The 23,001-nt window shown below is 43.1% G+C and overlaps 2 protein-coding genes across 6 annotated transcripts; both read right to left on the bottom strand.

Moving 5' to 3' along the window:
• Positions 1-541: 541 nt before the first annotated feature.
• SLC39A2 (solute carrier family 39 member 2) lies at positions 542-3,721 on the bottom strand. Of its 3 annotated transcripts, none has more exons than XM_037834445.1 (4): positions 2,456-3,721; positions 2,161-2,291; positions 1,854-1,907; positions 542-1,410 (listed from the first exon to the last, which is right to left on the bottom strand). In XM_037834445.1, exons 1-4 carry the CDS (start codon positions 2,568-2,570, stop codon positions 778-780), a joined length of 933 nt encoding a protein of 310 aa, XP_037690373.1. In that variant the 5' UTR covers positions 2,571-3,721; the 3' UTR covers positions 542-777. The 3 variants fall into 3 exon arrangements, with proteins under 3 accessions (XP_037690373.1, XP_037690374.1, XP_037690375.1); XM_037834446.1 differs by having other exon boundaries at positions 2,161-2,234; XM_037834447.1 differs by having other exon boundaries at positions 1,312-1,410; positions 1,854-1,902.
• Positions 3,722-3,857: 136 nt separating this feature from the next.
• Positions 3,858-9,571, bottom strand: METTL17 (methyltransferase like 17). 3 transcript variants are annotated; one of them, XM_037834442.1, is made up of 14 exons: positions 9,444-9,571; positions 9,136-9,289; positions 8,917-9,048; positions 7,975-8,056; positions 7,658-7,739; positions 7,273-7,346; positions 6,722-6,816; positions 6,296-6,366; positions 5,995-6,102; positions 5,653-5,721; positions 4,929-4,979; positions 4,580-4,672; positions 4,165-4,358; positions 3,858-4,101 (listed from the first exon to the last, which is right to left on the bottom strand). In XM_037834442.1, exons 1-14 carry the CDS (start codon positions 9,522-9,524, stop codon positions 3,996-3,998), a joined length of 1,392 nt encoding a protein of 463 aa, XP_037690370.1. In that variant the 5' UTR covers positions 9,525-9,571; the 3' UTR covers positions 3,858-3,995. The 3 variants fall into 3 exon arrangements, with proteins under 3 accessions (XP_037690370.1, XP_037690371.1, XP_037690372.1); XM_037834443.1 differs by having other exon boundaries at positions 4,174-4,358; XM_037834444.1 differs by lacking the exon at positions 3,858-4,101 and having other exon boundaries at positions 4,188-4,378.
• Positions 9,572-23,001: the final 13,430 nt, after the last annotated feature.

Below are 23,001 nucleotides of genomic sequence, written 5' to 3'. Positions count from 1 at the left end.
ACCCTAGGCATTTATCTGGCGCCTTTCTTCCTCTCCAAACACACTGCTCCTTAATCCCTTGGCACAAGGCAGCCAGAAGGAGACAGAGGCTCAGAGAAGAGCAGTAGTGTCCCTGAGGTCACAGAGTCCTCAAACCAGATCTTCAGAGTCTGTTAGGCATGTTGTGGGTGGCTGACAATAGGCATTGAGTTGGGGTAGTGTAGGTAAAAATCTAGATCTCCATGGTTTTCTATTTTTCAACCTTCTTCCCCTCTCAGTGCTGGGTTTCCCATCCCTCATGGGTAAGGTGGGAGAGAGTAGTTGGAATTTCAGCAATGTACCCATATCTGAGGGGCATGGCCTACAATTGCAATAGAATGGCTAGCACCCTCATTCCAGAAGAAAATACTGCATCCAACACTCACCCTTAACCACTCCCTGCTCTACCACCCTCTGTATGAGGCAGCTTCTAGGCAACCGAGGGACATGAAATATAGCCTGGCTGAAGGGGAAGGGTAAAAGGGACAGTCTATTGCACACAGTAACATAATCAGAACAAGAGTCAGATCTGAAGTAATGGTCTTTATTCTAATTTTCCAATTTATAGGCACTCAATCTAAACATCTTTTGCCAGTCCTGGATGAGAAATAGGATCTCAAGTAGGGAAAAGCTGGGGTATGATGCCTAGTGAATGTCACTTAATTTCAATGAAGAAATATCTGAGGGCCAAAGACATTTAGAAAGTGCCTCTTGAAGGTAGGGAAGCCATCCTAGTCCCTCAGAAAAGTCTAGAATCACTCAGGCCCATAAGGCAATAAAGGCCATGAAAGCAAAACCAGCAGCTACACAGCTCCACTTAGCCAGAGGGGCCTCAGGAGCAGCTAGTTCCCGGGGCAGAATTTCTAGGAAGGTGACATACAGGAAAGTGCCAGCTGCTACACCCTCTAACACTGCCTGGGCTAAGTCCTGTCCTCCTTTAGGGTCCCCTCCAGCCACAGCCAGCCCTAAGGCTAGGCCCAGGGGGGACATGAGAGCTAATGCCAGTATGGAGAACATGGCCCACTGTGATCCAGTGCCTATCTGCACTAGCCGCAGACCTACACCAAACACTACGAGCCCCTTGTGAGCCAGGACAGCAAGACAGAGCTGCAGGGTAGCTGCTACTGTCTTCTGCAGCCCCACAGCTAGACCTTCAAACACCGAGTGAAAGGAGAGTGCAAGCAAGAGGACGAGGGCTCGAAGGGGACCCTGGGAGGGTGAGGGCAGAGGTTCATGGCTATGGAGTCCAGGAGCATGAGCCCCACTCCATTCCTCCTCCTTAACTTCTGATCTTCCAGCAGCCCCAGGGCAGAACTGCAATGCCAGTGACTCCAAAAGGAAGACCAAGAAGAAGCCCAGGGAGATGATGAGCTCTCCATAGGGATACTCCATCTAGGAACATAAACAGTGGGCATGAGATGGGAAAGGAAGGGAAGACAGTGCATTGGATGGTCATGGCATTGGGAGACTGAAGAGAATGGGAAAATGTGCTAACAGGACATAAAAAAAGGGTGGGGGCAATGAGGCCAAGAGTAGATACGGATATGCACCAAAAAGAAGGCCGGAGGGAATAAAGGACACAGTATCAATAGGGTTAGAAGTGGAAAAGGATGTGACGCATTTCATATGGTCCAGGCAAAAAATGAAAGTGTAAAACAAGAGCTTTTTGGGGGGGGTGGGTGGGTTCCACAAACCCAAAGGATTGATTGGCTCCTCCTTTCCTCTACAATGTCTGAGCTGGTGAGCAGAAGGGATTCCTTGTATTCCTCACATATTTCGCTCAAAAGGGTGTGGGTATAAAAGAAGTCTCTGGTTCTTTCAGGTGGGATACTCACCACATAAGCTGAATCAGCGGCATCAGAAGAGTTTCCTTCATTTTCTGTCCTGTTCTAGGGAGAAAAAAGCAGAAATTAGATGGGGGGTGGGGGTGAATGTGGGTGGAACAGCTTGGCTTCCTGTTCTGTCCCTTCAGCTTGACTACTTTCGTTGAAGTCAAATATCTTCTTTCATCATTCCATACAGCACAAGAACTGTCATCTTTCTGTAGTTCCACCCATGCCCTTGACTCCATTCCTTTCTTCCCTTGGTTCTACTCATCATTCTGGCCTCAAAGCCCTGCAGCTCAGCATCTCTGCTGCTCACCTGCATCAGGAACCTCTGGATCTCTGACTCAATTCCCTCCAGGGCTTCAGGTGTCATGTGCATGAACCCTGCTCCTAAAAAAACACCAGCAGAAGTACAACCCAGGAGGCTGAGAACCCGGCGGTGACGACCTAATAAGAAGAAGTTACAATCCAGTTGGCAATGGGGAGACAGACAAAGGTGACTAAAGGACAACAGGCAGCACCTAAGATTCCAAGTTTGGGGATGGTGAGAGAATAGAGTAAGGTATCAGGATAGGGTTGAGGTCAGACTTAAATTATGGGGACAAAGATACCTGTGGCTGCATGAATCTGGAAGCATTTGAAGCAGACTGGAATAAGACCACAGACCAGAGTAAGAGTCAGCAGAGCAAACAGGCAACCGATTTTTACTCCCAGTAGTGGCTCCATCCCTCTGCTCCAGGTTAAGCAGAAGCCTAGAATGACAAATGCAGTTATAATCTTTGGAGCAGGAGTAGTATTTTAGGTGGCCAAAGCTGCAGCGTCCACTCCCGGATTTCAGGAGACTGTTGGTATCCTCTTTCTGTTCTGTGTTGCCTCTGCTTACACAGAATTGCATACTGACTAGGGCCCTGCCCCAGCTTCCCGCCCTCCCCCTACATGGAGGCCCCTCCCCTGCCTTCCCGAGCTTCGAGCTTCGAAACCAGAAACTCCAGACTCCCTGACAGGCACAGCCCAGTGCTCTGTGCCTTCTCCTCCTCTTCAATGCCATGACTAATCCAAGGGCTGTGGACAGTCTTAGTTCATGCCTGGAGCTGGTCTATTCCAAAACGGGGCAGTCTATGGTAGCTATCTCCCAGTTGTTCTGTGTTGGGGACAATCGGGTCCTGCCTCACTCAGGACATGTGATCTAAGCCTTCCATACTCTCTCCACCCCATCCCAAGCTTCACAGATTGCTATGCTGATACCTGAACCGTGTGCTTTCAGAGGGGATTTGGGGCCACCTGGGGGTAATGAGGAGGTAGGGCTGAGAGGCTGTGCTGCCACCACTCTGTGGGAACTAGATGGTGACGGGACTTCCCTTTCCTGTAACCCCAGAAAAAATAGTTCCAGGAATGGAAATGTCTGGTGGGGCTGAGATTTCTAGTGTTACAACACTGAAACTGTAACAACTTCTGACTATGTATCTGTTTCCTAATATGAATTGTGGGAGAGGGACGGAGAGATCTAAGACAAAAGAAAGTTGCTCCAGCCCTGAAATAGTAAGGCCTAGGAGAAAAGTGAGAAAGGAACCAAATAAACTGAAGGACGCTGCCAGGGGATACAGGGACAGAGACGGAAGAAAATTCAGTCCTGACTGGGGTCAACTCCTGGGGGACATGAATGGGACAAACTTTAGAGTAGCTGAGGGATCCTGGAAAAGATGAAGGGAAGGAGGTAGGAAAAAAGGCTAGGCAGCTGCTGGTTCCCCTATTCAGGTGGCCCACATAACAACCCAGAGACCTGCTGAGCCAGTTTTCAGAGAGCTGGGGGTGGCTTTTCTCACTACCCCAGATAACCTTCCCTGGGAAGAAGTCTTCCCTGATAGGAACAGCAATATTCTCATAGGAGAGGGTGAGCTTGAGATTTGTGTGGGAATCCTGGCACTGAAAGAAAATGTGAGGATTCTCTTCATTATAAGATGGGCCAGGACAACAGACCCGCTTACCTTTTAAGAATCACAGAATCCACTTCCATTCTTGAAAATAAATTTTATTATTTAAATTAAAACCTCAAACTCAAGACATAAGGGGGTACCAGCACTCCCATCCTGAATACCAGGAAGCTTCAGCTTGGGAGGCATGATAGAAGAAAATACTTGTTACACATCCTTGTTAACTCTCAGGGGAATCTTGAGCAGGGGACGAAGGAAGCTCAGACGGTGTAAGCACAGGTAAAAGATCTCCCCAGGAGCTGACACGAGCACAGCGGTACAAATCCCTATGAGAAAAAGATGTCAGTGTGGACTCTATGCTCTTGCTACCCCGTTGATTCTGATCATACCTCTTATACCTGCCATGCCGGCGGGCAGTGATCACAGCATGCTGCACATGCCCATCTGGACAGCACAGGTGACAGTGCACATGGCGTGGCCGTTTAAGGACAGGCTGAGTGATACGGGGCCAGCAATGAGCCTCCTTTGGAGATCCCCGGGCAAGGATCACCAGAGAGAACTTTTCCTCCTTTGACTTCTTGTTCTAAGATAAGGATACAGAGACTGTTTGGAGGAAAAATAAATGGGAAAAAACTTTTTGATCCCTATTCTTGCAATCCATTTTTAAAAATTCTATTAATCACAAACATGCAGGCCCTAAAATCTCCAGACTATTTTCTGAATTCTCCAACTCCTCCCACCTTTGATTTTTTTTCTTCCTGCTTTCCCAGTTTCTCCCTGCTCCAGGATTCCCAGAATACATACCCAGCTGAAGGGGATCGGATGGTAAGCCTGGGAGAAGCTACAGGCCAGAGGCTTAGAAGCTGTCAACTGGGGACAAGGAAGTTCATGGGGACACTGTAAACACACAGAAGAATATGAGATAAGACAAAACAACCACAGATCACAAAACTGAGAAACGAGGGACAATAGTCAAGAGGGGCTAGGAAGAAGGGAGCACAGACGCAGGGGATAATGAAAGCCAGGGGAACCACCAAGTTAAATTGGATAGGGACACAAAGTAGTAGAAAATGGCTTAGTTTCACCCTTAATTTTCCTAGCTACCCTCGAATTTAGATCTTTGCATGCTGTGACAGGTAAAAATAATACTCACCGGGGCAAAGACAAAACCCGGCCGAGGGTCCAAAGGTGATTTTTCTTTCCCCTTAAACCAAAGAAACAAAGTTGGGCCTGAGGGGTCCTTTTCCTCTTCAATTCTTAAAGCAGTGTCATAACTCAATCTCTGCACTTGGTAAATTGAAGACTCCTTTAACATTCAATTCTGATCATTATTAACTATGCCCTTTGAGTTAATTTGGCTACTTATCTAATACTCTGAACAAAGAAGCTTCTCTTTGCAGCAGGAGAAAGGCAGGGACTTGGCATATAGTACAGCGCTCTCCCTTGTCAGCACCTCCCCTCTCAGAAAAATACCATTCCAGAACAACTAAATTTATGATTCTACACTGGCTCATACTGTCCCACAGAGACAAGGTTCTTGGCTCAGTGATGCCCTAGATCAGGGGTCAGCAAATTTTTTTTAAAGAGCCAAACAGTAAATATTTTAGGGTTTGTGGGCCAAGAGGCAAAATCTGTCTCTTAACTCTGCTCTTTGTAGTGTGAAAACAGCCACAGAGAAAGAACGAGCATGGCTCATGCCAAAACAGGTGGTGGGCCGCATTTGACACCCAGGCCCCAGTCTGCCAACCACGATCCTACCTCATGACTATATGCCCAGTTTCCCAAGAGTCATTCTTACCAATATATAGCAGTCTTTTCAGTTTTCACTGTCACCAGTAATTGGTGATTTGTGTGGGAGAAAAGAGAAGGAACCTCACCTTAAGGACCAGGTCTCTGGCATCCATGAGAAGGCGGTGCCCAGCCTTTGTTCCATTCTCTATCAGTATCTATTCAAAAAGAGGAAAAATAAGCAGGAACCCTAAATTATAAGAAAGCATTAATGTCAGCACTTCTGTAAGAGCATTCACAGATGGAGTAGGGGTTCTAAAAGGGAATGGGCATTATAAATAAGATGTGGATGGAGCCCCCAAAGAGGGATCAAGGAACCTATGTGGAGAAAAATGGTCAAGAATGAAGACAAGCTTCTATGGGGAGAAGGGAAGGCATGATACTTATGACACTGCTTTAAGAATTGAAGAGGAAAAGGAAATTTGACTTACCAGAAAATGACTTGTCTTGCGCCACAAAGTCTGAATTACCTCAGTGCGGTCAGCCTTGCTGGGCAGCTCGCTTAGGGAAAAGGCTGATACCACCACATCAAATTGTACCTGAGAACCAAGACAGGGAACATGACAGTCCCAGACATCTCTCCATCCCAAGTGTACAACAACAGTTCTGTGCCCTAAATTTCTTCTAATGCTTTCTTTTATCTTCTGGCACTCAATTCTGGGTTGCAAACGTGAGGCCAGTTTTCCATCTGTCACATTCCACATTTAGGATACTCTAAATATTACCACTTGCCTTGGGTGAGACTGGTAGAAACTGCCTGAAAAAGACACCTGGAACATAAGGCTCCCCAGATTCTGAGCCACCTGTGGAGGAAAGCAGAGATGTGGCAACTATGAGTTAATGGCCACAAGCATAAACTAAAGATATATCCAGATAAGAAACATGGCCCCAAGAATAAAGAAAAACACTAGGTAAGAGTAAGATATGATAAGTTAAGCATATATTAGAGGGCAGGGAGACTACTGGGGCTCCTGTCCTTTAACCTATCCACAGTCCCACAAAGGCTCCTACCCCACTATGCTTGACTGTAACACTGGGAAGCTCATCCTAACTTTTGCCCTTACCACTACTCCCCAATAAAACACCCTTTCTAGAACTCCTTTTAATTTCTTAATTGCCTCAACTTTGTAAGAGCCCTTTCTTACACCTTGTCCTCACCTTTCAGTAGCCTTTCTGCCAAATGCAACATGGCAGCTGAACTGTCCACACACATATATTCACGTAGGCTCTGACCCCAAGTACTATGCGCAGCCCTAAGATGGCAAAACATAAATCAACAATTCTTATGACACAGTCCTCCCTTTAAGAGACTCCTTTACTCCTACCCCAACCCCTGGAGAAGCAGGGTGTTATGCTAAAATAGTTGGAGAAACTAACAATGTTATTTTCTTTTTTCATTTACAATTCCTTAAAAAAAGACAAACTCAAAAAGCTATTGGAGGCAGAAAAATTTTTATTGATAGGTAAAACTATGACCTATATTAATCTCTTCTACTTTTTCATCTTTCTAAACATGGGCTTTTTTTCACTTGACATTTCTCTTCTTGTCCCAATCTACATACATTCTTTTGCCTTGCCCAACCTGAGGGAAGAAACATTCTAGTTTCCCACTATGCTATTCTCCCTCTGGTTCCCTTGACGATGGGATGGTATAAGCATGACTCTCTAGAGTTGGAATTGAAGAAACAGTGCTGAAGAAAGTTACTCACCAGGTGACAGAACCAGTACCCGAGCCAAAGTCCATTAAGGTTTGTGGCTGAAACTCTGGAATTCGAGTTCGGATCTGAAGAGATACACAACACTCTACCTAATTGGGGCCTTTGTAGATATGAGTTAGGGAATCATGTTACAGGAGGTGAGGTGTGAATGTCTTTTGAGATTCAATATAAATTCTTTACAGAACAGGAAGTTCCTAAAACAGTGGTTCTGAATTCTTCTTGGGCCATAGAAACATTTTATAGGATAAAGAGCCTCAAATAAACAAACAAAAAAATGCATGTGAAATGTCCCAAGAATCACTTTCCCAGAACACTACATTAGGAATAAAGCAACTGATGGTAAAAGGGATCAGGTTGGAAGTTAAGGAACTTTCACCTCATGGAATGCCCTGGAGACTGCTGCAAAGCCACCATCCAGTCTTGCTGCCATATACACCAGGCTCAGTCCCTCATTGTAGCTGCCAGAAAAATCAGATAGTAACATTCACTGGGAAAATAACCTCTTACAGTTACTTTCTAGATTTTTAGGAAAAAATCTTTGCAACAGGCTCTTCCAGCTCATCCCTTTCACTTCTCTACACAGAAGGGTCCTGGGGAACCTTACAATCTAGCTAGTATTTTAAAAACTATATGTCTAATTATACTTCTCCAACTCTCCTTTTCTTTTTTTTGCAGTCTTTTAGTCCCCCTCACCTCAGTTTTTGCCAATGGTAGGTAGTTCTGCACAGGGCATGCAGCACAGCTCCACGAAGTTTCTCCTCTGACTGAGATGAATCTGGGGCAAGAATAAGGACTGGAGGTGAGAACCTAGGGAGAACAGGGCTCAGATCCAATATTTGAATACACTCCTCCCCCACCTGAAGGCTCAAAGCTTAAGAAAGAAGCCAAATCTAGAGAAAAACATCAGGTAAGAATAAGAACAACCACAGTATATCAAATAGTATTATGTTTTTCATAGCGCTTTATCCAACTTAATAAATCCTATCTCACAGCTTTTGTTCTATATTAAAGGGAAGAGTGGTAAAGATTTAAAGGATAGAATAAGAACTATATTTTGTGGAATTCCACACTTCTCTGAAACTTAAGATTGTGAAGTCTTCAATGTTCCTATGGGGATAAAAGGGACTGGAAAATCCTAAGTCTTATGATTGTTTTCAGTTCAGTATTATTTGGCAAGTATCTACTGAGTGCCTAGCCTGAGCCAGATATTGTGGAAGTGCAGGGAATACGAGAAGAATACAAGGCAGGCCTGTAATATGAAGAACTTCATAATCATGAAAATAACTTGACGAATTATACTTCTCCTATCCCTGGGAGTGTTTCCATAGTAGACAGGGAGCCATATGGGGACTTTAGTTCATAAACACTTAGAAGGTTCTAATCCAGTGGATTTGCAGGGAATAAAACAAAGATCTAGATTTTGACAGGATACTGTGGCACCCTCTGATCCAAACCCCAAGGACAATCTCTGGAATAATCTACCTTCTCTTAGGCATCATTGTAGTAACTGCCCTGGTCAGAAAGTCAAATAAAAAACTGCAATACCTATCTGAGAGACAGTAAAATCATTTCTTGTTCTCCACTTCCCACTGATACTTCTATTTGGCCTACTCTTTAACCATTCTTAAATCTTACCTGCGCTTCCCAGTTTTTTCTCAAGATCCTCTGCCCGTCTTTGCAACTCCTCTGGCTCCACAGGCACATGTCTGCTCCAGAGATGGTTGGTCAGTGTTTGCACCTGCTGCTCCATATTCGGCACCGAGTTCTCTTTGGACCAAAGATTAAAAGTGAAATCATTTGCAAACTAGCCTCGTCCCCGCTTTTCTCGGGTCTCCCTTTCCCGCCGTTACTCACGGCGCAACAGTAACTGCGCAGCATCAGTCAGTGCATGAGGCAGCTTCACGCGCGGTAGCTGCAGGATGCCGGGATGCTGGCGATGGGGCCTCTTCCCCAGAAAATCAGAATTGTTATCCACCTGGGAAACGCCAGGGACGATCATCGCGAGCGCCTGCAAGCAGGAAAAAACTCATCTCATTGCGGGGTAGAAGGGAAGGTTGTAGGCACTCACTAAGGGAGGGACTGCCGAGAGCACACTTCCTCCAAGCAGAGCTGCTCTCTAGAGGTGCAGGGTCTCTCCGAGAGCAAGGAAAGTAAGCGCTCACCTGGGACTGGAGAGCTAGTCTGACGCCACGGCGCCATCTGACTAATGACGGCAGGAATCTCAGTCGGCTGACGGTCGCCATGGCTCCGCGGGCGAACCGGAAACGGAACTGTAGGTGGTTGTGACACTCGGGTTCACAGCACGGCGGCAATCCTCCAACACGGAACGTCGGCCCGGTACAGTAACAGCTAATGAAAAGAGCGAGTGCTTGTTGGGGCGGAAACCGTGCGTGGGCGGGACTTGGGCTGCGATTGCGACGTAAACGGCGGGAAGGGAGGTTGTGTTGAATGCGGTTGCTGGGTCTGGAAGTCAAGGGGCTGGGGCGCGAGAGGGATGTTTTCAGGGTTCCTAGAAACGCGGCAGCGACAAGCTAAGACCATTTCTGGGTGTGTTGACTACCTCTGTTGCTTTTCTGGAGAACTCTGCTCTCTCCACTTCTGCCTTTATCCTCTGCAGTCAACTTTCCACAGAGCAGCTGAGTGATCTTTTGATATAAATGAAATCGTGCCACTACTCTTCGTAAATAGCTTTTCTTCCTACTCTGGGTAAAATCTAAAGTCTTTATGGTGATCTACAAGGATCTACATAATCTGGCCTTTTTACTTTATCTACTATCCCTTTTTTCTGGCTCTTCCTCACAGACTCAGGAATACTGGTTTCCTTGCTGTTCCTCAAACATTACAAGTAGGCTTACACTTTGGGAATACAAGCAAGGAGTTTATACTTGCTCCTCTCTTGCAGTGAAATGCTCCCCCCCCCCGCCCCCAACATCTTCATGGCAGCCTCTCTTATTCCCTTCAGGTCTCTCCTTCAATGCTACTTTATCAGAGAAGCCTTCTCTGGCTGTCCCCACCTGCCCCCAGCCCCCAGGGCATTCCTTCCCCCAATTTCCCTGCTTTGTTATTTTCAACAGTCCATATCACTATTTAAACACTATATGTCTTGTTATAATGCATACTTTTTGGTTTTACTCTTCTTATCAGAATGTAATTCCCATGCTTTTTTTTTTTTTCCTGTTTTGTTTACTGCTTTCTTCTTAGGAGCTAGGAACAATGTCAGACTTGTGGTAGGCACTCAGTATTTCTTGAATGAAGGGATGAGCATGCCTTTAGCACAGTGCTTGGTTTAGAAAATGAGCCTAATACACTCCTGAACTAGGTTAGAATCCTCTGTCTTCTCAAGTGCCTGGTGCTTCCCATGTTATAATATGGATATGAACCTCGTTACATAAACTCAGGTGCACAAGAAATGTCTCATTGAAATGTTATATGTTTTTCTATGAATCAAATTAATTTGTATATCTAGTAGAAAGTTCAATTCCAGTTATTTTTGCTGCTCCACCCCAGTTCTATAGGGGGTGCCATGGTATGAGAATGCAGCTCCATTCATCAGTGGTCTGACGACATTGAGGTTTCTATTGAGATGCCTGCTGTCCTAGGCTTCCATGATACTGTTGGGGCATGTTAATCTTTCATAAGCCTGTACACCAGGAAAGGAATTATCTTCCAAGCAGCTTCTGCTTTCTGCGCTACAATGTGCTCTGAGGAAAGGAAAGAGAGAACCTGTTCTTTGATTGATGGAGGGAAAAGAAATGGGGGAAAATGGAGAAAAACATAATGGTTCAAAAATTATTTTGCTATTTATACAACTGCGTTGGTTTGTATATTTATGTCCCCCAGAAAAAGCCCTATTTTTTAATGCATTCTTGTGGGGGCAGACATATTAGTGGGGACTGGGTTGGAACCTATTGGTTCAGTGTCCATGGAGATGTGACCCACCCAACTGTAGGTGATAACTTATTGGATAATTTCCATAGAGGTGTGGCCCTGGCCATTCAGGTGGGCCTTGTTTAGTTTACTGGAGCACTATATAAGCTCAGACAGAAGGAGTTCATAGCAAGCCGGAACTGAGACAGACATTTTGAAGATGGCCTTTGGAAGCTGATGCAGACATTTTGGAGAATGCCATTTTGAAACGCAACCTAGGAGCAAGCAGATGCCAGCAATGTGCCTTCCCAGCTAACAGAGGTTTTCTGGATGCCAATGGCCTTTCTCCAGTGAAGGTACCCTTTGTTGATGGACACTTTATGGCCTTAAGACTATAACTTTGTAACCAAATAAACCCCCTTTTATAAAAGTCAATCCACTTCTGGTGTTTTGCATCCTAGCAGCATTAGCAAACTAGAACAACAACCAACTTGAAGTTATTTATTCAATGTGTCTATTATTTCTCACCTGGGTGTAAGGGTAATTCTAGCTATATCCTCAGCACTTAGGCAAAGTCTGTTACGTGGCCGTTGCAGATTCCTAGTAAATATTTGATTAAATTTTTTTGAGTGAATCTGATGAGTGGCTCTCTGGATGTCCTAAGGTTGGTGAATTTTGAGAAAAAAATTATTTGATTATAGATATGTTTCTTAAGGATCCAGAAAAGGGGGAGATATCTTTTAGGGTAGAAGTTTAGAATTGTTGACCATGAGAAGACTAGATTAGAAATCTTCTCTGAACAAAATACAGATAAACTCTTGAGTTGGATTTGGATAGATGTAAGGAGGAAAATTTCTACTCTGGGCCCAGAGTTCAGACTGACAGAACCCGCTTTTTCAGAGACAAGGGATAAATAGCTCTGACTAAAACGGGGACTCGGAGTACAGGTGAACTTTGTAATGAAGCAGGCTTTAAAGCTCAATTATGAATGAGACTGAATTAAGTTGAATTGTGTGGCTGGCATGAGATAGTATCTATAAATTTGCCTTAATGCTATCTAGTATGTACCGTGAAAATTCATTGTCAGTATGGTAAAATAACATGTTCTTCAAGTGACATTCCATCAGAGGAAACAGGAGAACCAATGACAGGGAGGTATAGGAACAGAATAGGATCTCAGGCCACAATTTTGGAGAAAAAGATTTCAATCTTCAAGGTAGAAGCAACAACACAAACAAATGGCATCAAAGCTGGCTAATGGGTTCCCAATATGGGGATGTCCTTGAGCTAGGTTCTGCCAATACCACTTGCTTCTGACTCTTGCTTTCCCTCTCTAAGCCTCTAGAGGCTTAAGGAGAAAGGAGGCAGGTCGGGAGAACAGACTGACAAATATCAAAGGATGGGAGGAAAAAAGAATCATTTTTACAGACTTGTACTTTTCCCAAAATTTTAAGAATCTGCTGAAAACTTTCTGGCTATCTATACTATCTCTAACTCTGACCAGGAAAATTGAGTCCTTAAAATGGATAATCTTAACTGCCTTAGAATATGTAACAAATTTAGGTTGTAGACTGCCCTCCTGGGACATGTTGATATGGATCTACATATCTTAGGAAAAGAGCCCTTCATCCAACTACAAAGTTGGGCCTATGGCTTCTTGTTTAGAGGGAGAGAGAAATTTGCCTATAGCTTTGGCAAGCTGTCAAAAAATGGTTAGTGGGATATAAAGAGAGAATTCATAATAGGGGATTACAATTAGTAAAATGAACACTTGGGAAACAATTCAACCTCACAAGTGAAAAGATTCATGTTAAGATATTAAGATACTATTTCTTCTAATAAAATAGGTTGCAGTGCAACTCATTCTTTATGCAGATGGCAGATCGTATTGTAAATTGGTGCAAACTTTTTGGAAGATACTTTGCAATTTATCAAGAGCCAAAGAAGTGTTCATGTCCTTTGATCCTCTGATCCCAATTTGGTTATTCTATGAACATTTATATAACCCCTACTTTACGGCAGATAAAATTCTAAGCAGAGGCAACAGAGATTTAGGTTATAGATTGTGCCTTCTACTGACTAACCATCTCCTGGGGATACACATCTGTAGTTGGATAATTAGAATACAAAGGTGAGCAGGGAAGATAGGGGCCCAACTGCAGGTGTGGGGTGTGTGTGGGAGAGGATAGGGAAGGTTTCCTACAAGAGCTAACACCAAACTAAATCAGTAAGGATAAATAAGAATTTTCCTTGAAGACCAAGTGGAGAAAGTTACCCTAGCAGGGCCAGAACAAGGCCTGGAGGTGGTTGTCTGTGGTTTAGTAGGATTAGATAGTAGGCCTGGAAGAGATTTCAGGAAGGCATTCAACCATTATCCATAGGTTGACTTTAGAAAATAGTTTTCACACATTGACTCTGGTTTTTATTATCTGCCTAGGGGTGCATATTCATCCCTTCACTCCTCTGTGATAGACAGGCAAATCCTGCCACTTTGGCCATAAGCTCCTTTGTAGTAGTGCTTGGCAAGCAAGAGCTGTGCTCCCTGGGTCCATTTAGCACCATGGCAGAACCTCAGTGGTCCCTGAGCCTCTAATAGGAAGCAGAAATAGCTTTTTGTTGTTGTTATACTCATGATTATGGTTTATTAGAGTGAAAATATACAGGTGAAAATCAGCAAAGGAAAAAGGCACAGAGGGTGGAATCCAGGAGAAACCAGGCATGAGCTTCTAGTTGCCTCCCAGTGGAGTCATATGGGCAGCACTTAACTCTTCCAGCAAGACTTATTGTGTGTGATAACACAAATGAAGCATTGCCAACCAGGGAAGCTCCCTTGAGCTTGTTTTCCAGGGATTTTATTGTCGTGTCAGACACACAGATGGGAAGCATCCACTTGACTGACCTTAACTACTCACTTTCCAGCCAGACTCCAGAGGTCCAACTGATACCGTGTGGCCCAGGGCCCCAGTTGAACAAAAGTAAGCATTCACCATAGGTCATTGTTAGCATAATCTATCTGGCATGGCCCAAAGTCTCAGGTATGCAAAGACACTTCTACAAGCTAAGATATTCCAAGGTCTTGCAAGTTAAGCAGAGACAGCTTCTTGAGTAAGAGAGACTGGCAGCTGGATCCACAAGGCAAAGGATAGGCAGTACCAAAATGACCCTTTCCTTTTTCCATGTCGTCTCCATCTGGCAAGGGGCCTATGCTGTCTTGGAAGAGGGGGATCAGGACACAGTATGGGAGGAAGTGGATGGAATGTAAGCTAATTGTCTCCAGGAAAGAATGAACTTACCCCCACTTACCACCATTGCCATGAGTGAAATGGGAGGACCTTTCAAAAGAGCTAGAGAAGGCTAACAGGCATGACTGAAAGCTTGGGAATTATAAATCTAAAGGAAAAGTTAAAAGAGAGGACTTGGGGAATGAGAATTTTTGCAGTACTTAGAGGAGATGAATAATAGTATTTTTTGTTTGTTTATTTATTTTTTTAAATATTCCATCTCCTCTGAAAACAGAACAAAGGGAATGGGGTCACAATTGCCGTGGCCCCAAAGACATTCAGGTTAGAGCAGCATATGAGAAAGCACTCTCTGGTAATGAGCAATATAGACACAGGAAGGAGATCGGAGAGACTGTGGGGAGTTCTGCAAATAGGAAAACCCCTGTCATCACCTTGCCATATTGCAAAGGGCTAGATGGATGAGATGCCTGGTTTAGGGACTGAGGTGACTTCCTCTCATTAGGGCAGCCCCATCAATAAAGATTTATGTAACATTTGCTATTAGCCATAATGCATGAGTGAATATGGATCTCTTTACTTTCGTTTTCCAGATAGGGATAATGACTCCTGCATACAGATTTGTGGCAGAGCAGGATGTGGTCTGAATCACAGGAGAATCCCTGGACCCTGGAGGAGGCCAGGCATGGCTGAGTGGTCAGGTTAAAAGAACCAGCAAACAGAAAGACAAAGACTGTGGCCTGCCCCAGAGGCTGCCCTGAGCTGCAGTGAAAAAGGCTGGCAAGGCATTTGGAGCACTGTTCCGGAGAACAGACTACAGCAAAACAATCTTGAGAAGAAATCTCTGATTCTGGGGTAGAGGGAGGAGAGTGCTTGAGTGTCAGGATTTTTCTTCTGTGCTCTTCCTTCTCCCCCCACCCAAGGGCCTCTCAGGCCCTCTTCCTCTTCTTCTTGCTTTGAGGGGTCCTTCCTCACTGGAAAACTGAATATTATTTTCCCCAGGCCCTTTGCTTTCCAGCTTTAGGTTAGAGAGCCCCAGGGCCATGCAGGGGGAGCAAGGACTGAGGAGAGCGAGGCAGGGTAGAGGCTGGCTTATTTCTCAGGCTGGGTTGCATTTGGCCAAAGTATATATGCTTTCTAGTTAGATGTTCTTCCTCCTTAGCTGCCTCTCTTTTAGATAAAAGGGAACAGTGGGGTCTTTTTTCCTGTTTTGTTCCAGGGTATTCATTCCAGCTTGTTTGTAATAATAGAAGATTGAGACAAACTGGATGCCCCTGCACAAGGGACTGGTTAAAGAAATGATAGAATGGAAGACTATGCGATTATTAACTAGAATGAGGTAAGTCGTTTGCAAAATATGTTGTTAGAGATGAAAAAGGAAGAGTCAGAACACTGTGGATAGGATGCTAACACATCCCTGTCCCTGGAGGAGAGACACACAGGTACCTTTCCAGTTGGAGAATACCCACCTCTCTAACTCTGCAGGATCCAATCATAGGGTCTGGGTGCTAAGTCAGAAGTGTTTAAGGCTGGATTGTCTTTAAGGCTAGTGGTGCCTTAGCTTCCATCTGCCTTTGAATTGTGTTAATGACAAGATACTAACAATGTTTATATATAGATTTCTGAAGTTAGGGTCATATAATGGTGTATCCCAAATACCAGACTGTAGATAGGCTATGAATCATTTGAAATGTTGATTTCCAATTTCTGCACCTCAATATTGTGAATCAGTGAATCTGGACTGGAGCCCAAGAATCCATAGTTTTAAAAAAAGTTTCCAAGGTGAATTTAATGGGGACTACTAAGTCATAGAAGGTGCTTTAGGTATAGCAATCACTACAAACATGTTGCAGAAAGGGCTGCTCATGGGTTATAATGCTTGATTACTTAATTTACTGAGATAAAAGGCTGGCCTTTGGTCTACAAAGATTGATCTGAAATATCCCCACAAGGGAAAACTGCCATACCTGGGTGCTGGGCCCTGTGCAGCCACTGTCTGGCTGTGAAGCCTCCTTGCTGAGGTGTAGTTTCTTTGTCTATAAAATCAGGGAGTTGGAATACACTGTTTCTGAGGTCTCACCTAGTTCTAACACTATATAATAATGTGTTGATTGAATTCAGGAGAATGAACTATCAAGGAATTATTCCTTGGGAGGGAAGCAAGCAGGGTAAAGTGAAACCTATAAGATGATACTGTGAGCCATTGATTGTATACTTTGGATGGATTGTATGGTGTGTGAATGTATCTCTATAAAATTGCATTAAAAAAGTAAAGCCTAGAGGCGGGGCAAGATGGCAGACTGGTGAGCTGTATGTTTTAGTTACTCCTCCAGGAAAGTAGGTAGAAAGCCAGGAACTGCGTGGACTGGACACCACAGAGCAATCTGACTTTGGGCATACTTCATACAACACTCATGAAAACGTGGAACTGCTGAGATCAGCGAAATCTGTAAGTTTTTGTGGCCAGGGGACCCGCGCCCCTCCCTGCCAGGCTCAGTCCCGTGGGAGGAGGGGCTGTCAGCTCCGGGAAGGAGAAGGGAGAACTGCAGTGGCAGCCCTTATCGGAATCTCATTCTACTGATCCAAACTCCAACCATAGATAGACTGAGACCAGACACCAGAGAATCTGAGAGCAGCCAGCCCAGCAGAGAGGAGACAGGCATAGAGAAAAAAAAAACAACACGAAAAACTCCAAAATAAAAGCGGAGGATTTTTGGAGTTCTGGTGAACATAGAAAGGGGAAGGGCCCTGAGGCACATATGCAAATCCCGAAGAAAAGCTGATCTCTCTGCCCTGTGGACCTTTCTTAATGGCCCTGGTTGCTTTGTCTCTTAGCATTTCAGTGACCCATTGGATCTCTGAGGAGGGCCCTTTTTTTTTTTTTTCTTTTTTTTTAATCCCTTTTTCTTTTTCTAAAACAATTACTCTAAGAAGCCCAATACAGAAAGCTTCAAAGACTTGCTATTTGGGCAGGTGAAGTCAAGAGCAGAACTAGGAGAGCTCTGAGACAAAACGCAATAATCCAGTGGCTGAGAAAATTCACTAAACACCACAACTTCCCAAGAAAAGGGGGGTGTCCGCTCACAGCCATCATCCTGGTGGACAGGAAACACTCCTGCCCATTGCCAGCCCCATAGCCCAGAGCTGCCCCAGACAACCCAGTGTGACGGAAGTGCTTCAAATAACAGGCACACACCACAAAACTGGGCGTGGACATTAGCCTTCCCTGCAACCTCAGCTGATTGTCCCAGAGCTGGGAAGGTGGAGCAGTGTGAATTAACAAAGCCCCATTCAGCCATCATTTGAGCAGACTGGGAGCCTCCCTACACAGCCCAGCAGCCCAGAACTGCCCTGGGGGGACGGCACTCACCTGTGACATAGCACAGTCATCCCTGAACAGAGGACCCGGGGTGCACAGCCTGGAAGAGGGGCCCACTTGCAAGTCTCAGGAGCCATACGCCAATACCAAAGACTTGTGGGTCAGTGGCAGAGACAAACTGTGGCAGGACTGAACTTAAGGATTAGACTATTGCAGCAGCTTTAAAACTCTATGATCATCAGGGAGATTTGATTGTTAGGGCCACCCCCCCTCCCCGACTGCCCAGAAACACGCCCCACATACAGGGCAGGCAACACCAACTACACACGCAAGCTTGGTACACCAATTGGGCCCCACAAGACTCACTCCCCCACTCACCAAAAAGGCTAAGCAGGGGAGAACTGGCTTGTGGAGAACAGGTGGCTCATGGACGCCACCTGCTGGTTAGTTAGAGAAAGTGTACTCCACGAAGCTGTAGATCTGATAAATTAGAGATAAGGACTTCAATAGGTCTACAAACCCTAAAAGAACCCTATCAAGTTTAGCAAATGCCACGAGGCCAAAAACAACAGAAAATTATAAAGCATATGAAAAAACCAGACGATATGGATAACCCAAGCCCAAGCACCCAAATCAAAATACCAGAAGAGACACAGCACCTAGAGCAGCTACTCAAAGAACTAAAGATGAACAATGAGACCATAGTACGGGATATGAAGGAAATCAAGAAGACTCTAGAAGAGCATAAAGAAGACATTGCAAGACTAAATAAAAAAATGGATGATCTTATGGAAATTAAAGAAACTGTTGACCAAACTAAAAAGATTCTGGACACTCATAGTACAAGACTAGAGGAAGTTGAACAACGAATCAGTGACCTGGAAGATGACAGAATGGAAAATGAAAGCATAAAAGAAAGAATGGGGAAAAAAATTGAAAAAATCGAAATGGACCTCAGGGATATGATAGATAATATGAAACGTCCAAATATAAGACTCATTGGTGTCCCAGAAGGGGAAGAAAAGGGTAAAGGTCTAGGAAGAGTATTCAAAGAAATTGTTGGGGAAAACTTCCCAAATCTTCAAAACAACATAAATACACAAATCATACATGCTCAGCGAACTCCAAATAGAATAAATCCAAATAAACCCACTCCGAGACATATACTGATCACACTGTCAAACACAGAAGAGAAGGAGCAAGTTCTGAAAGCAGCAAGAGAAAAGCAATTCACCACATACAAAGGAAACAGCATAAGACTAAGTAGTGACTACTCAGCAGCCACCATGGAGGCAAGAAGGCAGTGGCACGATATATTTAAAATTCTGAGTGAGAAAAATTTCCAGCCAAGAATACTTTATCCAGCAAAGCTCTCCTTCAACTTTGAGGGAGAGCTTAAATTTTTCACAGACAAACAAATGCTGAGAGAATTTGCTAACAAGAGACCTGCCCTACTGGAGATACTAAAGGGAGCCCTACAGACAGAGAAACAAAGACAGGACAGAGAGACTTGGAGAAAGGTTCAGTACTAAAGAGATTCGGTATGGGTACAATAAAGGATATTAATAGAGAGAGGGAAAAATAGGGCAAACATAAACCAAAGGATAAGATGGCCGATTCAAGAAATGCCTTCACGGTTTTAACGTTGAATGTAAATGGATTAAACTCCCCAATTAAAAGATATAGATTCGCAGAATGGATCAAAAAAAATGAACCATCAATATGTTGCATACAAGAGACTCATCTAAGACACAGGGACACAAAGAAACTGAAAGTGAAAGGATGGAAAAAAATATTTCATGCAAGCTACAGCCAAAAGAAAGCAGGTGTAGCAATATTAATCTCAGATAAAATAGACTTCAAATGCAGGAATGTTTTGAGAGACAAAGAAGGCCACTACATACTAATAAAAGGGGCAATTCAGCAAGAAGAAATAACAATCGTAAATGTCTATGCACCCAATCAAGGTGCCACAAAATACATGAGAGAAACACTGGAAAAACTAAAGGAAGCAATTGATGTTTCCACAATAATTGTGGGAGACTTCAACACATCACTCTCTCCTATAGATAGATCAACCAGACAGAAGACCAATAAGGAAATTGAAAACCTAAACAATCTGATAAATGAATTAGATTTAACAGACATATACAGGACATTACATCCCAAATCACCAGGATACACATACTTTTCTAGTGCTCATGGAACTTTCTCCAGAATAGATCATATGCTGGGACATAAAACAAGCCTCAATAAATTTAAAAAGATTGAAATTATTCAAAGCACATTCTCTGACCACAATGGAATACAATTAGAAGTCAATAACCATCAGAGATTTAGAAAATTCACAAATACCTGGAGGTTAAACAACACACTCCTAAACAATCAGTGGGTTAAAGAAGAAATAGCAAGAGAAATTGCTAAATATATAGAGACGAATGAAAATGAGAACACAACATACCAAAACCTATGGGATGCAGCAAAAGCAGTGCTAAGGGGGAAATTTATAGCACTAAATGCATATATTAAAAAGGAAGAAAGAGCCAAAATCAAAGAACTAATGGATCAACTGAAGAAGCTAGAAAATGAACAGCAAACCAATCCTAAACCAAGTAGAAGAAAAGAAATAACAAGGATTAAAGCAGAAATAAATGACATAGAGAACAAAAAAACAATAGAGAGGATAAATATCACCAAAAGTTGGTTCTTTGAGAAGATCAACAAGATTGACAAGCCCCTAGCTAGACTGACAAAATCAAAAAGAGAGAAGACCCATATAAACAAAATAATGAATGAAAAAGGTGACATAACTGCAGATCCTGAAGAAATTAAAAAAATTATAAGAGGATATTATGAACAACTGTATGGCAAAAAACTGGATAATGTAGAAGAAATGGACAATTTCCTGGAAATATATGAACAACCTAGACTGACCAGAGAAGAAACAGATGACCTCAACCAACCCATCACAAGCAAAGAGATCCAATCAGTCATCAAAAATCTTCCCACAAATAAATGCCCAGGGCCAGATGGCTTCACAGGGGAATTCTACCAAACTTTCCAGAAAGAACTGACACCAATCTTACTCAAACTCTTTCAAAACATTGAAGAAAATGGAACACTACCTAACTCATTTTATGAAGCTAACATCAATCTAATACCATAACCAGGCAAAGATGCTACAAAAAAGGAAAACTACCGGCCAATCTCCCTAATGAATATAGATGCAAAAATCCTCAACAAAATACTTGCAAATCGAATCCAAAGACACATTAAAAAAATCATACACCATGACCAAGTGGGGTTCATTCCAGGCATGCAAGGATGGTTCAACATAAGAAAAACAATCAATGTATTACAACACATTAAAAACTTGAAAGGGAAAAATCAATTGATCATCTCAATAGATGCTGAAAAAGCATTTGACAAAATCCAACATCCCTTTTTGATAAAAACACTTCAAAAGGTAGGAATTGAAGGAAACTTCCTCAACATGATAAAGAGCATATATGAAAAACCCACAGCCAGCATAGTACTCAATGGTGAGAGACTGAAAGCCTTCCCTCTAAGATCAGGAACAAGACAAGGATGCCCGCTGTCACCACTGTTATTCAACATTGTGCTGGAAGTGCTAGCCAGGGCAATCCGGCAAGACAAAGAAATAAAAGGCATCCAAACTGGAAAAGAAGAAGTAAAACTGTCAATGTTTGCAGATGATATGACCTTATATCTAGAAAACCCTGAGAAATCAACGATACACCTACTAGAGCTAATAAACAAATTTAGCAAAGTAGCGGGATACAAGATTAATGCACATAAGTCAGTAATGTTTCTATATGCTAGAAATGAACAAACTGAAGAGACACTCAAGAAAAAGATACCATTTTCAATAGCAACTAAAAAAATCAAGTACCTAGGAATAAACTTAACCAAAGATGTAAAAGACCTATACAAAGAAAACTACATAACTCTACTAAAAGAAATAGAAGGGGACCTTAAAAGATGGAAAAATATTCCATGTTCATGGATAGGAAGACTAAATGTCATTAAGATGTCAATTCTACCCAAACTCATCTACAGATTCAATGCAATCCCAATCAAAATTCCAACAACCTACTTTGCAGACTTGGAAAAGCTAGTTATCAAATTTATTTGGAAAGGGAAGATGCCTCGAATTGCTAAAGACACTCTAAAAAAGAAAAACGAAGTGGGAGGACTTACACTCCCTGACTTTGAAGCTTATTATAAAGCCACAGTTGCCAAAACAGCATGGTACTGGCACAAAGATAGACATATAGATCAATGGAATCGAATTGAGAATTCGGAGATAGACCCTCAGATCTGTGGCCGACTGATCTTTGATAAGGCCCCCAAAGTCACTGAACTGAGCCATAATGGTCTTTTCAACAAATGGGGCTGGGAGAGTTGGATATCCATATCCAAAAGAATGAAAGAGGACCCCTACCTCACCCCCTACACAAAAATTAACTCAAAATGGACCAAAGATCTCAATATAAAAGAAAGTACCATAAAACTCCTAGAAGATAATGTAGGAAAACATCTTCAAGACCTTGTATTAGGCGGCCACTTCCTAGACTTTACACCCAAAGCACAAGCAGCAAAAGAGAAAATAGATAAGTGGGAACTCCTCAAGCTTAGAAGTTTCTGCACCTCAAAGGAATTTCTCAAAAAGGTAAAGAGGCAGCCAACTCAATGGGAAAAAATTTTTGGAAACCATGTATCTGACAAAAGACTGATATCTTGCATATACAAAGAAATCCTACAACTCAATGACAATAGTACAGACAGCCCAATTATAAAATGGGCAAAAGATATGAAAAGACAGTTCTCTGAAGAGGAAATACAAATGGCCAAGAAACACATGAAAAAATGTTCAGCTTCACTAGCTATTAGAGAGATGCAAATTAAGACCAAAATGAGATACCATCTAACACCAGTTAGAATGGCTGCCATTAAACAAACAGGAAACTACAAATGCTGGAGGGGATGTGGAGAAATTGGAACTCTTATTCATTGTTGGTGGGACTGTATAATGGTTCAGCCACTCTGGAAGTCAGTCTGGCAGTTCCTTAGAAAACTAGATATAGAGCTACCGTTCGATCCAGCGATTGCACTTCTCGGTATATACCCGGAAGATCGGAAAGCAGTGACACGAACAGATATCTGCACGCCAATGTTCATAGCAGCATTATTCACAATTGCCAAGAGATGGAAACAACCCAAATGTCCTTCAACAGATGAGTGGATAAATAAAATGTGGTATATACACACGAT

Source organism: Choloepus didactylus, chromosome 4, assembly GCF_015220235.1.
Source record: "Choloepus didactylus isolate mChoDid1 chromosome 4, mChoDid1.pri, whole genome shotgun sequence".
NCBI lineage: Eukaryota > Metazoa > Chordata > Mammalia > Pilosa > Megalonychidae > Choloepus > Choloepus didactylus.
The sequence above is the reverse complement of the archived record's forward strand: the minus strand, read 5'-3'. Positions and strand labels throughout refer to the sequence as shown.